General features: G+C 35.1%; 2 protein-coding genes across 2 annotated transcripts; both read right to left on the bottom strand.

Annotated features, from left to right (window-relative positions):
- Window positions 1-1,135: 1,135 nt before the first annotated feature.
- LOC145580265 (phosphoacetylglucosamine mutase-like) lies at window positions 1,136-5,948 on the bottom strand. The gene is made up of 10 exons (XM_081637687.1): window positions 5,873-5,948; window positions 5,643-5,704; window positions 5,270-5,532; window positions 4,551-4,670; window positions 4,295-4,437; window positions 3,967-4,215; window positions 2,592-3,007; window positions 2,331-2,506; window positions 1,695-1,791; window positions 1,136-1,531 (listed from the first exon to the last, which is right to left on the bottom strand). Exons 2-10 carry the CDS (start codon window positions 5,701-5,703, stop codon window positions 1,374-1,376), a joined length of 1,683 nt encoding a protein of 560 aa, XP_081493813.1. The 5' UTR covers window position 5,704; window positions 5,873-5,948; the 3' UTR covers window positions 1,136-1,373.
- Window positions 5,949-7,463: 1,515 nt separating this feature from the next.
- On the bottom strand, window positions 7,464-11,914 carry LOC145606686 (SNF2 domain-containing protein CLASSY 4-like). Its single transcript, XM_081662508.1, has 3 exons — window positions 10,784-11,914; window positions 9,520-9,690; window positions 7,464-9,320 (listed from the first exon to the last, which is right to left on the bottom strand). The coding sequence occupies exons 1-3, from the start codon at window positions 11,912-11,914 to the stop codon at window positions 7,491-7,493; spliced, it is 3,132 nt and encodes a 1,043-aa protein (XP_081518634.1). The 3' UTR covers window positions 7,464-7,490.
- Window positions 11,915-14,372: the final 2,458 nt, after the last annotated feature.

Genomic DNA, 14,372 nt, shown 5'->3' with positions numbered 1-14,372 from the left:
AGGTGTGATGAAATGTATAATGACTCAGATTCTTGATGGTCATCTCATGCACTAATGCATACCCTTTATCCTATTCATCTCATGCAATCAGATTCTTGAAATGTATAATGTGCTCTATTAAGAGACTTTGCTTTTCTATTTATCCTTTCACTCCCATAGTCCAATTACATACCCTTTTAACAGAAGAACTATGAAAAATAGAGGATTGTTTTTTCTTTTTTCTCCTTGTTATTCTGTGAGTTCTTACCCTGAAGTCTATCTATGGTTGATAGTTCCAGATAATGTCGAAGCTCTAACATCAATATTTCATGCACATGTCTACACTTGCCTAGTTTCTTTTTTCATTATAGTTTGTTTGGATAGCAATGTGGAAGAGAAAGGGAAGGGAAGGGGGAGGGAGAAGGTAAGGTTACATTTTCCCTCCAAATCTTCCAATATTGGAAGGATTTGGTTTATTAAAGAGGGAGGGAAAATGAATCCTTCCATTTCCGTTCCTTTTTCCCTCCAATTCTCTCAATCCAAGCAATGTGTTGAAGATTTCACAAAAGGATGAATTGTAGAAATATCTTCGCACTAGATGATGCGAGAGGATCTCTGTTATTATCTCTTTTGAGGATCAAGCCTTTAACTGATTGAATTGAGCAATTTGGAGCTGTTATTAAGATAAAGGCTAGTGATCTAACTACTTCTGAACGGTGTCTGTTAGGACTGTTACTATAGCTTACAGAGAATACAGCATGAACATTGCCATACTCTTGACAAGGATGCAGGCAACATGAACATTGCCATATTTTGACAATAATTTAAACAGCCTGAACAGAACAATGTTACAATTTGTTACAAAGGACAAAATTGCAGACAGCATGAGCTTACTAAGCAACATACTCTATTTATGACGTAATTTCACCATAAAACATTTCTGATTGTACTAGTTCCCATAAAGAAAGAAAATGTGGTATGTAAATATTTGGCATATATGACATTTTTAGTAAGAGCTAAGTTTCTATCAAGAATCAAATTTTATCAAAGACAGAAATTTAGTAGCATCAACTACCATGTGTTTATCAAACTTGTATGAATTAATTTGACAAATACGTATGAAAACATCACAAAATTGACAATATAATGCTTTTTATGTAAGCAAAATGCATTATTATCGAGGAAATCTGTTAATGTCACTTCTATTATCAAGGGGAAAACTTGTTTCTGTGTAAAACCTTTGAACATAAAATTATTTCAGTTATAAACATGTCAAGAGAAAAAGGATCTCTGATGTTGATCTATAAAAAAGGGGATTGGCTGAGGCAAAACAAGCAGGCTAATCCCATGTTATAACTAAATCTGCAACAACAAAAATCAGCCAGTCAATTTGTTTATTGAGAACTGCCGAATCCAAGGTACTGATCTACGAGCTTTGCTACATCACTAGCTAGACTATCTGCCTCTTCCTGGGTGGTGGCTTCCGCATACACTCGAATGACATCCTCTGTACCTGATGGTCGGATAAAACAACGTCCATGATGATACTTTGCTGCTCTCAAGAAAAAAACGTCAATAATTAGATGATCACTCAAAGATAGTTTTAAAAAGAAAAAACCCTGCCATATGAAAAAGGGAATGAATCAACATTCAAATTTATTTCACTAACTCATAAAAGAACTTGAATCCAAATTTATAGAGAGTGAAGGTTTTACCAGTTGCAGTGTTAATCGCATCTTGGATGCCAGCAGGCTGCACAACTATAGTCTCGGCATTTGCAGTGACAACAGCTGTTCTGTCGACAACCTTGACCTGAAACTCCAACGCAGAAAAAAACTGTTATGGACTGATGTGATTAATGTAGATAAATCTACAGCTAAAAAAAAAAAAAAAAAAAAAAAAAAAAAAAAAAAAAAAAAACACAATTCACAGTGAAAGGGCAGGAACTAATACGCCAAAGTCCAATTTAGAGTGTGTTTTTTGTAACTAAATAAAAAATGGTGATAACAGGATTGGCAAAGATTTATTGGATGTATCTTGATTAACTCTACAGACTACAGAGTATATAGAAACAGTATTCAGCCTTAAGAATCAAAACTATTCTAAGCTAACAAACTATTTACTCTGGAACTTCCTTTTACAAGACACGTCCCTTAGTAGTTACTAGTTAGTATGCAGTGAAAGCTCAGTTAATAACTTGTCACCTAAAAGTAGTTGCAGTAAATCAACGAAACCAAAAGATCAAGATCTCTCAGAAAACTTTCAAAGATTAAAATGAAACCAGCAAACAGAGTTGAGAATTCTGTCATTAACAATATTTCAATTACTTTCCAATGAAAAAAGTGACAGACCTTAAGCTGTCTGCTAGGCAGATCTTTATAGAGTTCATTCCATTTCTGAATTGACCACCCTGTATGTAGTAAGATGGCTTCTACCAATAACAATCCACTCAAAGCATCACCAACAGCCTGATTGATAAGTTTACTGGCAGCTAATAATCTCAACACAGCCTTTTTATATTCCGAGCCTGAAAAAGGCAAGAAACTTTGCTTAGGAAGTCTGATTAAGAAGCATAAAAGAATAAATGGCAATGACATTATACACTAACTGACCTGTAGAAGAGGAAGAGAGCTCGCTATTTTTAGCCTCCAACCAAGATAAAACACTATCAGAAAACAATATGGTGCCATGGCCATTTGCTTCAAAGTATATGCCGATATCATATTCAGAAGCCTTTTCATGTAAATATTTCACTCCAGTTGGAGTGAAGACAACATCTAATCCCAAGTTCTTCAGATAATCAGTTGATGCCCCATTAGCATAAGCAGTTTGCACTATGCCTAGGCGTGGATGATAAGGTTCGCATGATTTTTCATAATCAATGTCTTTGAGAACATCTAATTGCTCTTTAATATATAGAGCAAATAATGATAACATTTTGTCCCCATCAACAAGGTCAATCACTTTACTGTCTGGTTGCACAAGAAAGTATACAAGCCTATCTGCATCCCCATCAAAACTTGCACACCTGAAATGCTAGAACCATCAACAGTTAGCCCGGATTCTACATTTGAAAATTTACCTTAATTAAAAGAATACTAACCAATATTATTGTTCAACACTAATTAGTTAAAGTTTTCAATGGAAAATCTAGTATGAAGACTTAGCAGGAGAACTGAAGGTGGACTTCTTTTCAGTCATGAAATATGAAATGAAACTATGCAGGGATAACAGATTAACTTCGGTAGTAATAAGTCTAGAGTACTGCTAATTTAATTTACCTCATCTGTTTCATTTATAGAAATTTTCATTTCACATTTCATTCACAATACTTGTACGCTAGTTTGGGTTTGGGCTCTAATTAATCTATAGCAATGTGAGTAAAACAAGGAGTGATAACCTGAAAACCAAATTTCCTGGCTTCCATAATGCCATCAAGCAGAATCAAACAACAACAAAGCCTTAGTCCCAAAATGATTTGGGGTTCTACACCAAAGCCATCAAGCAGAAACATAGATTATTTTTCTACAAGATTTAAATTCCAATTTTACATAAAAACCTATACTAAGCTTGGCATGGAATCCAGATTTTTAACCAATCCCAGCCAAAAAAGCAGTGCTCTTGTTACTTGAATGATCTACAGCAGGGTGGGAATTGAGATACTGATATTGCCAAAATATAAAACTGAAAAATTTATCTCCAGTTAAATGAACCAAGTTAAATTACATCAATTCATCCCAAACAGTTTTACCAGGTAAGAAAGCCTAAAATTCACGACTAGAGGTTTTTAAAAGTTTTGATAAGATATATCTGTCTTCTGCGTCAAATTTTAGCACTTGACCAAGAAAGCACATACTGAATTCTCATGTAGTTAAAAGGAGGCTTAATGTTCCAGAGTCCAGACCACCACCAGATACAAAAGAATCAAGTGAAAAGTTGAAAACAAAGCAATACTAATGATTCCAAATGAAAAAAGAGATGACTAACCTCAGCCCAACATCATTAGGGCCAAACCCAGAAGGCAAGACCTTTTCTTTCTGTACAAAATCAGCTCCAACTCCTTCATTCAGAACACCTTCTCCTTTGCTGGAATTTCTTACTTCTATTGATAGAGCACCGCACATGTCTTTCAAAACTTCAAGTTTATCACCGCCTACACCATTAGCCCCATCAACTACCACTTTATCATTGGATTTTCTCCCTTTATTCCCCTCTGGGATCAATTCAACTAAACACCTAAAACAATTATGACAATGGTATAAGTTAGGTGATTCAAGAAGAAATGTAATAAAGATTGCATGGTGCGTGCATTAACCTGTAGGAATGTGAGAGTTGCTCAAAGTAATCCTGCTCTGTTGAATTCATACCCATGTTTCTAGCACGGACCATCCAATGTAATTGCGGGGTGGTTAAAATTCCCATATCATGGTAAATTGCACCGATTATAGAGTTGATTCCCTTGAATGGAATAAGCAGATAATTTAATACTTCGGAGATAATTCAAAGAACTACAAAATTGGCATTGCTCTATGCCTGTATCAATAGATTGCTCAGGAAGAGATAAGTATTACTTGCTTTGCAGCTTCAAGGAGAGACTCTCCACTGGGCCGGGTGTCCCTTCCCAGCAAGATCTCTGCTGAACGGGCATTGTCAAATGAGATGTTCTCCTTCCTCACAAATTCTTCAATAAGCTGTTTTGAAAATGAATTAAACTTAGGAACAACCCATAAACAACAGTCTTTTTTCAAAATAAAACAATATGGGTATTGATGAATTCATATTCAATACAATCCTGTTTGCAAGCTTACAATATAAGCAATACAAGCCAAGAAAAATTCAATCATCACCATCAAAAAATAAACTACCAAATTAGAGAAAGATAGGTCCAACAAAATCCAATATTCCAACTTTCTTGACACACAACATAGGCAGTATCAACACATACATCACTCTGGACCAAAAACATTGATATATTTTTTTTTCCTTAACTAGCCGAGTCGATTACTTGAACATATGCCCGTATTTGACACAAGTAACCAAGTCTGAATAACATTTATAAAGGTATTCTCAAATCACTCCAATGTCAAAAAAAATCTAGGCAACAAGATAAACTTCAACCAGGATTAGATACTAATCATACTATAACTTAGATAAATCAACTAAACACCCACAAAAACAAATTGCAAATTGAGCACAATTCCAACATTCTATGAGCAAACTAAACAAAACCAAAAAAAGAAAAAAAAAAGAAAAAAAAAAGGGATAATTTTAACATGATTAGCAGACAAACCTGAAGAAGTTGAAGAGGATCAGCAGCATTAGCAAGAGAATCAGCAAAGGGTTCCCAATTCTGAGACAACATTCCACCATTTGGATCAGCAATTTTGACACCATTATCAGAAACCTTATTATGGGAAGCTGTGATCATCAACCCAATCAATGATTGAGTTTTAAGGGATCTTAAAGCAGCCAAGATTCCAACCCTATACATTGTTGATCTCAAAAGGGTTACATCTGCTCTAAACCCTGCTGTTCCATACGATAATTTCACCCCTGCATTTTTTGTATTTATCATCAAATTGAAAGAATAAATTTACTTTTCTTTTTTGATTAATTCAAAATAATTAATTGAAATTGAAGGGGAAATCGGGGAAAGATTGTACCTTCGGGTGGTGGGAAGTTGGAGGCAGATTGTAAAATCAAGTTACGCTGTTCTTGGTTCATTCTATAATTTGAAGAGACAGATTATAAATTCAGCAGCATTTCGAAAATCAAATTTAGATTGAAGCTTAAATATAATTCTGGATAAATAACATAACTAGCAGAGCAATTTGAAATTAATTTTTCTATAATCAGATGAAAAAAAGAAAAAAAAAAGGAATTAACATCTTACCTCAAACACTGCTTCAATTGAGAAGAGAAACTTGTGTAGCAGCTTCAATGAAGAAGTCAAGAGTACGTTTTAAAGGAGGAAAGAGAAAGAGAGGGAGGAACACCAAAGGAACAATGTTTTTTTTTTTTTTTTAAGTAACACTTCATCAACCGTCTGATGACTCACCCGAAACCACCAAGAACCACTTGAAAAAACATTTGTTGCAAGAAATATGAACCACCTCAAAATGGTAAATGTTGCAAGAAATAAGGAACGGAGGGAGTACATGCTAACAGTTTGACTTTCACGTTTTTCATACTTCGTATAAAATTTGGCCGTGCAATTTTGCTAGATAAATGAGCACAAATGTAATACTCCGTATTTGTGAAATGTTGTTGAATTAGTTGAAACTAGATTTATATGCACGCGATGTGTGTTTTATGTTTTAAGTGGACACTACTACTTCACTGTATCAAAAAATTGTATTAGTGGGTCTTTAGAAGCTAGACAATAATGTTATCTGAGATATTGATTCATTTCCTGTGACTGAAACTTGAAAGTGAGCCAACTCATGAGCAACTTTATTTCCGCTACATTTATAAAAAAATAAAAAAAATAAAAAAATAAAATAAAAAATAAAATAAAAAAATTATTTAGAGGTTTGTATGACTTTGATAGCTGGAGCTCTTTTTGGTATATTTAGAGGTTTGGCGCTGGTCCTTTTTATTGCTAGGAGCTTCGTCTTTCAAGCTCAAGTAACACCAACTTCTGCCTTTAAGATGTTTATTAAAAATGGACTATTCTTCTTAAGTAAGTAGATCACCCAATTGTATTCATCATAAAACAAAATGATTAACAGTTTACCTGAATAAATTTCAAGGAAATTCAGTCCCCAAATCACAGCATATTCTCCTATCACAAGCTCTTTAAACTCGAGTTTATTCACCAATTAGCTTAACATATGCTTAAATGTTCATTAATACAGTATACTTAGCTCTTTTGCTAAAAAAATCACTGCACAGAAAGTTAGCTTTATAATAACAGCTTTAAAAGGAGTTTCCTAGAAGATTATCTGTCATGGTATAACCCATATATTGAAGAAAACATTTGACAGAAAACTTGCCAACAAAATATCAGCTTTGCTAACATCAAAGTGTCTCAAGTTACTTCAATCACCTGTAACACCTACTTTCAATCAATTATCTAACCCCTAACAGAAACACTGTGTTAATTTTAATTCAATGTATCATGATATCCTAAGCAAAAGATATAGTGTTGTCTTCTGACAATCTTCTGAAATGCTGAAGAAATATGGGATTATCTATTCTGATTTCTACCCTACATTCTATTTAGACTAGAGATCTTTCTTGAGAGTTTCTGTAAATACTGCTGAGCAGAGAAGTGGGTTGTGAACTGGCCTGACTACTGTTAGTGACAAGAAATATGTTATTGTTGTTAGTTATAAAAATCACGGTTATATTATCAGCCAGTTCACCTCCCTCTTATCTCCCCAGCAGTATTTACAGCAACTCTTACAGAAAGATAGCTGGTCCAAACAGAATGAAAGGCTGAAATCAGAATAAACGAAACCATACTGTATTAGTATTTCAGATAACTGTCAGATGACTACAAAAGAATCTCAACAAGCAAAACTTTTGATCATATCATCATCAGCTTTAGGCTGGCTGATAATCTTCTCAAACATGTAATTGATTTTTTCGTGATGGGTCATTGCTTCCAGTACATGATCCTCAGGAACCATCCTCGATCCAATGCTCTTTTTGTGCATGGTGGTTTCATTCTCTGAAGGAGAAGAGGAAGAGAACAAAAGATTTGAATAATGCTCCTTTGTTGTCTGCCTGCGGAACTTATCTTCCTCCAGGGTCCCTGACATGATGAGGTGATAAACAAACACATCCTTTTTTTGTCCAAGTCTATAAGCCCGGCTTATGGCTTGCCTTTCCACAGAGGGGTTCCACACGACATCAAGCAAGACCACCCTAGACGCACCCACAAGGCTGATCCCTTCACAACATGCCTTGGTGGAAGCCAAAAGGACCCTAGCCTCGCTCCCAGGGTCGTTGAAAAGCTTAATCAATGATTGCCTCTCCTTCATATCTTGACCGCCATCAATGTAAAGCAACTCCCTCCCCATGGTCCATTCAAATAGAGATTCTAGCAAATCTCCTATGAAGTTTAAGGAGAGAAGGCGTTGCCCAAACACCAAAACTCGCTCTCCTTTGCATAGCTTAATGAGCTCTACAAGGAACCGTATTTTTGCACCAGCATCAAGGTCCATTCTATGATCTTTCAGCAAAGTTTCTTGTTCTTTATCGACAGCATACCCTGAATCTGTCTCACATAAAATTGAGGGGTGAACACAGGCCAGAGATATCTGGTTGTCGAATTTGAGAAATGGGGTTCTTAATCTTGCTATGTGAGCAAAAATGTACTTTTGCATATCTGAGGGTCTTAGGACAATTAGTGAGTCAAACAATCCAGGAAGAGTATCTCTTAAGATCTCACCCTTGTGAACATGAACAAAGGGACCAATCTGTTTCCTTAGCTTCTCGATTTTTCGTTCCTCATTCAAATGACTACACAACGGAAGCCCAAACTCTTCTCTAACCAAGGCAATTGTTGTATGGAGTTCCTCAAAGTTATTTTGAAAAGGTGTTCCTGATAAGATCACTCGCCTCTTTGTTACAACCTTTGACAGCACTTTAACTATGCCACTCTTATCATTTCTCGCCGTGTGCCCTTCATCCAACACTAAGAGGTCAGGCTGTTGAAGAAAAACTTTCCTAACCTTCCCATCAACGCTCTTCCCATCACCTGCTAGCCTCTGGAAAAGGCCGTAGCTAGTAGCTAAAACACCCTTCCCCATAGACCAAGTAAGAAGCTTAGCCATTCGAATTGAGTGCTCGTCTTTCATAGTATTCTTCATGTTCTGACCTCTGAGCAGAGGAAGGTCTTCTTTCCCTGACAGTTCCTTCTCGTTCAGGTTAAAGAAAGGAATGTCAACGTTCCATCGATCAAACTCCTCTTCCCAAGTACGAAGCATGCTATAAGGGGCTATAATAACAGGCCTCGACTTAGGGTATTGCCTCAGGAAGGACTGCAGAAAAACAATTGCTAGCCGAGTTTTTCCTGTCCCTGGAGCATGGCATATGATGCACCCACCACTACTAGATTCCGTGGGCTTAGCAAGCTCGTCGATTCTTATCCCTCCAGCAATGTTTTTCCAGATGAACTCAAACCCATCGCGCTGATGAGGGTATAAAGTCCTTGCAACCCCTGGGATGAGGTCCCATACTGTGCCCGAAAAATGATCATTTGGAACACTAGCCTCATCTCGGATATCATAGCTCAAATCCGGAAACTGAAACTTGTCAGAAACTTTGGTATCATTGTAGGGGAATTGCCCATAGTATCTGGTGTCTTTTTTCATCCCAAACGGATTCTTGTTCTTCACATGGAAAATCAAATTTTCATGTCATTAAAGGAGCTTAGAAAGCAGGATTTTATGATGGAAATACAAAAGGAAAAGATCGAAACAAAATAGTTCGAGTAATTGTACATTTGTGCAACCATAAGCAAATACATAATTACACTAATGACAGTAAAGAGTAAACATTATTAACGAAAAGAGTGATTTTGTGACTTACAAACTCAGGTGTAACATATTGTATTTCAAGCTTCACAAATGAACAGAACTTGCATTTGATTCCAATCAATTCATCATAAATCCAGTAGTGCTTTCCTTTAAGGCAAAGCTTTTCTTGCAAGAGCGCGCTATCACATAGAACAGCATTATCATCTTCATCATCGTCCTTATCCTACAAAGTCATTGTGAAGCCTGTTAGTAAGTAACTACAAAGCTACAAAGATAACAATGAAATACATTAATCCAGATTCAATTGCTTATTAAGATGTGGCATACAAATTAAAATTTTAAAGTTGTGCTGCAGACCTGCAGCTCTTAGTGTTACACTTTGAAAAGGTAATTGAATGAACTTTTTCAGTTGCAAAAAAGTACAGCAGATAAATACTGCAAACTATTCTCCATAGATAGAAGGTAATAAAAGCTACAATGCACGAACTCATGTGTATAATACAACAAACTCGATCATGGAAGCAACAATTGGACATGGAAAATTCTCAACTTAAAGACATAGGGGCACAAAAATGAGTGCCCAAAGCTATGATCAGAATACGTGACACGAACATAAGTAGGAAGTATTAGATTTCTCATTTTGGCCAAAACTGAAGCAATTGAGTTTTGATTGTTAAGTATACGACATGAATACTTAAGCTGAGATGAAGAGTCCAAGCATTGTACATTTTGTTCAAATAAAAAAAGATGCTATTTGTTCTAGGACATTTATTTGTACCTAGTTAGAGTCTGATCACTTCAAGTCCATACCTTTCAGCCTAAGTTTTACTTGGTATTTAGCATGCAAAATACTTCACCAGGTTGTAGTAGATGTTCATCAGTAAATATATTAGAAATACTACTCCATGTAATTCTGGATAAACACGAGTCATAATCAATAGAAGAGAAAAACAGCATCAATGTCACTGGTTTACCAATTTCGTGTGCTCAAGTACAACATGTTAGATCTCATAAATCCTACTACAAGTAAATTAACTAACTATTATCAACAATCAAGTCAAGATATGGTCGATTGTTATCAATTCAATGCGTAATGCATTGTGCTGAAGCAAAGATGTCATTAAAACATAGAGAAAGTTCACAATATTAAAGGAAAACTTAAGCATAACAATAGTATAATCTAGCTACACATAAAATTCATTACTGCCTACCAAAGAGGCCTTAAATAATATTTAATCCAAACTTATAGAAAAGCTAACAACCAACAAGTACTCATAATAAATTTGTTGTATGATTACTGATTAGAGAAACCTTACCAAACAAGAAGGTTCAGATCCAATGTCAGAAACTCCAAGAGCAAAGTCCATTTTTGCGAAGAGGCTTTCGACTTCTTGTTCCTCTGCTGAAATTTCTGGCACCGTTAATTTCTCAACTCCATACTTAAATTTAAGGGGAAGAAATGTCTCACTAAAAGTAGAGGCAATATTATTTAGCCCTGCATTTTTTCCATTCTCCAAAATCGCGTTCAGCAGAACATTTTGAACCTCTTTTGTTTTAAGCCTCTTTCCTTTTGGCTTCATAAGCTCTAAATCCTCTTTGCTAACCTTCTTCAAAGGCGGCCTACCTCGTTTCCTTTTTCCTCCACCATCCTCCTGACTTTTCACACGTCGATTGAACTCAAAGTGCTCCTCCTCATCCTCAGATGAGGATGATTCATCCTCATCAAGATCCAACCCCACTTTGTCATCCTTCTTCAAAGGCGGCCTGCCTCGTTTTCTTTTTCCTTCACCAAGCTCGCGACTATTAGGCTTATGATCCTCCTCGTCATGAGACAAAGAGGAGTCTTCATCGTCTATATCAATGCTGATAGGGGAACTAGGAGTTCCATGATGTTTGTTTTTACTCCTAAACTTGTAATGAGACCTTGTTCTTTTTCCAATAAAATCATTTCCCTCAACATCTTTTGCAATGTATTTTGGCAACACCACTCCTTCAAATAGTCTCCTAGGTAACTTAACTAGAGGAACCTCCCCATCATCATCAACACCAACACCGCCATTTCCATCATCATCCTCCTCCTCCTCATCATCAATACCAACACCAATTTTTCCATCATCATCAACACCAACACCATCATGAACATCATCATCAACACCAACACCGCCATTCACATCATCGATACAAACTCCAACATTCCCATCATCATCAACACGAGCACCGCCATTCCCATCATTATCATTATCATTATCATCATCATCGACACCAACACCATCACTCCCATTATCATCATCATTGTCAACAACACTAACACCGCCATTCCCATCATCAACAACAACACTAACACCATCATTCCCATCATCATCATCCTCGACACGAACACCATCATTGCCATCATCATCATCCTCGACACGAGCACCAACATTCCCATCATCATCATCAACAAGCATACATACACTCTCCTCCTCCTCCTCCTCCTCCTCATCATCATCATCATCATCATCATTCATAGTACTCTCAGCATTATCATCCAAACCCTTAGAAATTTCATCATGATTTTCATAAACCCTACCCAAATTACTACAAATATTTTTCTCAATACCCAACTCAGATTTTGCGGAATTTTTTTCAGGAATTCTACTTATTGATTTCAGGAACTCTGTTTCATCAATGAAACAACATTCATCCTCATCATCATCATCATCATCATCACTCGAAGAAAACCCAGAATTATTTAAACAATTCTCTTTATTTAGGGTTTTTTGAAGCCTGGTTCTCTTCCCTATCGGTACATACACCATGTTTTATAAACTGGGTATCGAAAAAAACAGGGGAAATCAGAGTAAGAAGACACCCAAATCAAGAAATTTAACAGATTTTCTTTGGAAAATTGACATTAATATCCCAAATAAAACCTTCAATTGTTGTAATTCAATGAATAAAGAAATCAAAAAATTGGGAATTATTGAATTTAATGGCGGGTAAGTGAGCTGGAGAGAGAGAGTGAGGAGAGATAAACAGAGAGTTAAAGGGGGAAGTGAATGTGATTATGTGGGTGATGAAGACTTGATGCGGACTCTTCAGAACACTAAACAGCTCGAAAAGGTTTTAATTTAATTAATTTTAAGAAGATTTTGATTATTATTGGGTAAAATTTTAAGGAAATTATAATTATTTGATTGTATTATTTTTGCTTTTATATTTTTTTATTATTATTATTTATTTTGAAGATTTTGACAATATCTCAAAAAGTATATTTTTGTTTCAAAAAAAAAAAAAAAAAAGTATATTGGATAATTGTTATTTTGTTTTACACAAACTCTTATATGTGACTGGTCATTATAGGGGTTAATTCGTTAGTGGAATAGGGGTTACTTAGTGTTAAAGAAGTTATCTAGGGTTACTCACTCAGTATTATAGGGGTTAATTAATATTACAGGAGTTACAAGGCTGTTCACTTCAGCATAATGTCAGTTTAGTTCAGGTCCAATCAATTCAATTCAACTCTTAATTTCTTTCTCTTATAAAATATTCATTTCATTTCAGTTCAGTAAATGTGAACAGGGCCCTACTTCGCCAGCGTTATAGGGGTTACTTTGTTCTTTTGTGACCAGCCACATACAAGACGGGCTATTTTTTTTTTTAATGTTCAATAGACCTATCTTAATTTGTTAAACCATCGATACATTAAAACGACACATTATTTTCTAAATATTTTTTACTCCAAAAGACATTATTTGAGAATTTGATAAAAGTAAAATGTTCCAATTAATTTACATTACGCTTGATTATAGCATTTAATTATTAATAAATGTAATTATGATAAATTAAATCTATGTTAATGCATTTGATAATTATACTCAGTTGATTATATCATTATTTTTTTTATTTTTTTTTGTTTTTAATTGTATCATTTTTTTTGTATTAAATATTAAGGAAGATAACATACTAAAATGGAAAAAATAATAATTTCGTTATGAGACATGTAAGACTATACTTTGTATATATAAGGCAATTGTATATATTTGATTAAAATCCAAAAATATCAACTACGTTCAAAGTACTACGGGCCTGTTCACATTTAATGAACTGAGTTGAATTGAACTGATTGGAGTTGAACTGAACTAAAATGATTGGAGCGTGAACTAAAATGAACTGAACTAAGCTGAAATGAATATTTTATGAGAGCTGAACTGAGCTGAACTGATTGAAGCTGAACAGAACAGAAATGAACTGATTGAAGCTGAACTGAACTGAAATTAAGTAAATGTGAACAGACCCTACAATTAAAGCAAAACCGACAGCTCATAATCTATATTGTTGAAGAATGGTAGGAATCCTAAGATGAACTCTAGTTTTTGGCCCAAGACCAACGATAATCAAAATGCTAATGTGTTGAGTTGTGAGCCTGCCCCCCTTTTAAAAAAGCATTACTAACTCAGCAAGACAATATACGTTAAAATAAGTTAATTTTGAATTAGACACAGCATCTCAGTATGGTGATACGTAGGCTCAATTCAAGATTCAAAGGGATGAGTCCGGCTTTTTTCGATTGTTCATAATCCGGAATTTGCAGCTCCAATTATTATTTGAGAATTTGATAGAGTTAAATGTTCCAATTTATTTACTAACCTTGAAACATTTTAACAACTTTCATATCCAATTCATTATCAATATACTTTGTCTCTGACAGTGTGACTGCAACTGTAATAGCTTACACTTACACATTACACATACATATCAAAAATTTCAAAATCGTATATTAATGCTCTTTTTTCCTTTTTATGGAGTACGAGTAGTTCTTTTTTGAATGCTAAATACTCCACTAATTACGCATTATGTTTTTAGAATTAATTCTAATTTTTTTTGAGGGGAAGAATTAATTCTAATTAAATACACATAGATGTG

Source organism: Chenopodium album, chromosome 2, assembly GCF_948465745.1.
Source record: "Chenopodium album chromosome 2, dcCheAlbu1.1, whole genome shotgun sequence".
Lineage (NCBI taxonomy): Eukaryota > Viridiplantae > Streptophyta > Magnoliopsida > Caryophyllales > Amaranthaceae > Chenopodium > Chenopodium album.
This window is presented reverse-complemented; position numbering and strand designations above follow the sequence as displayed.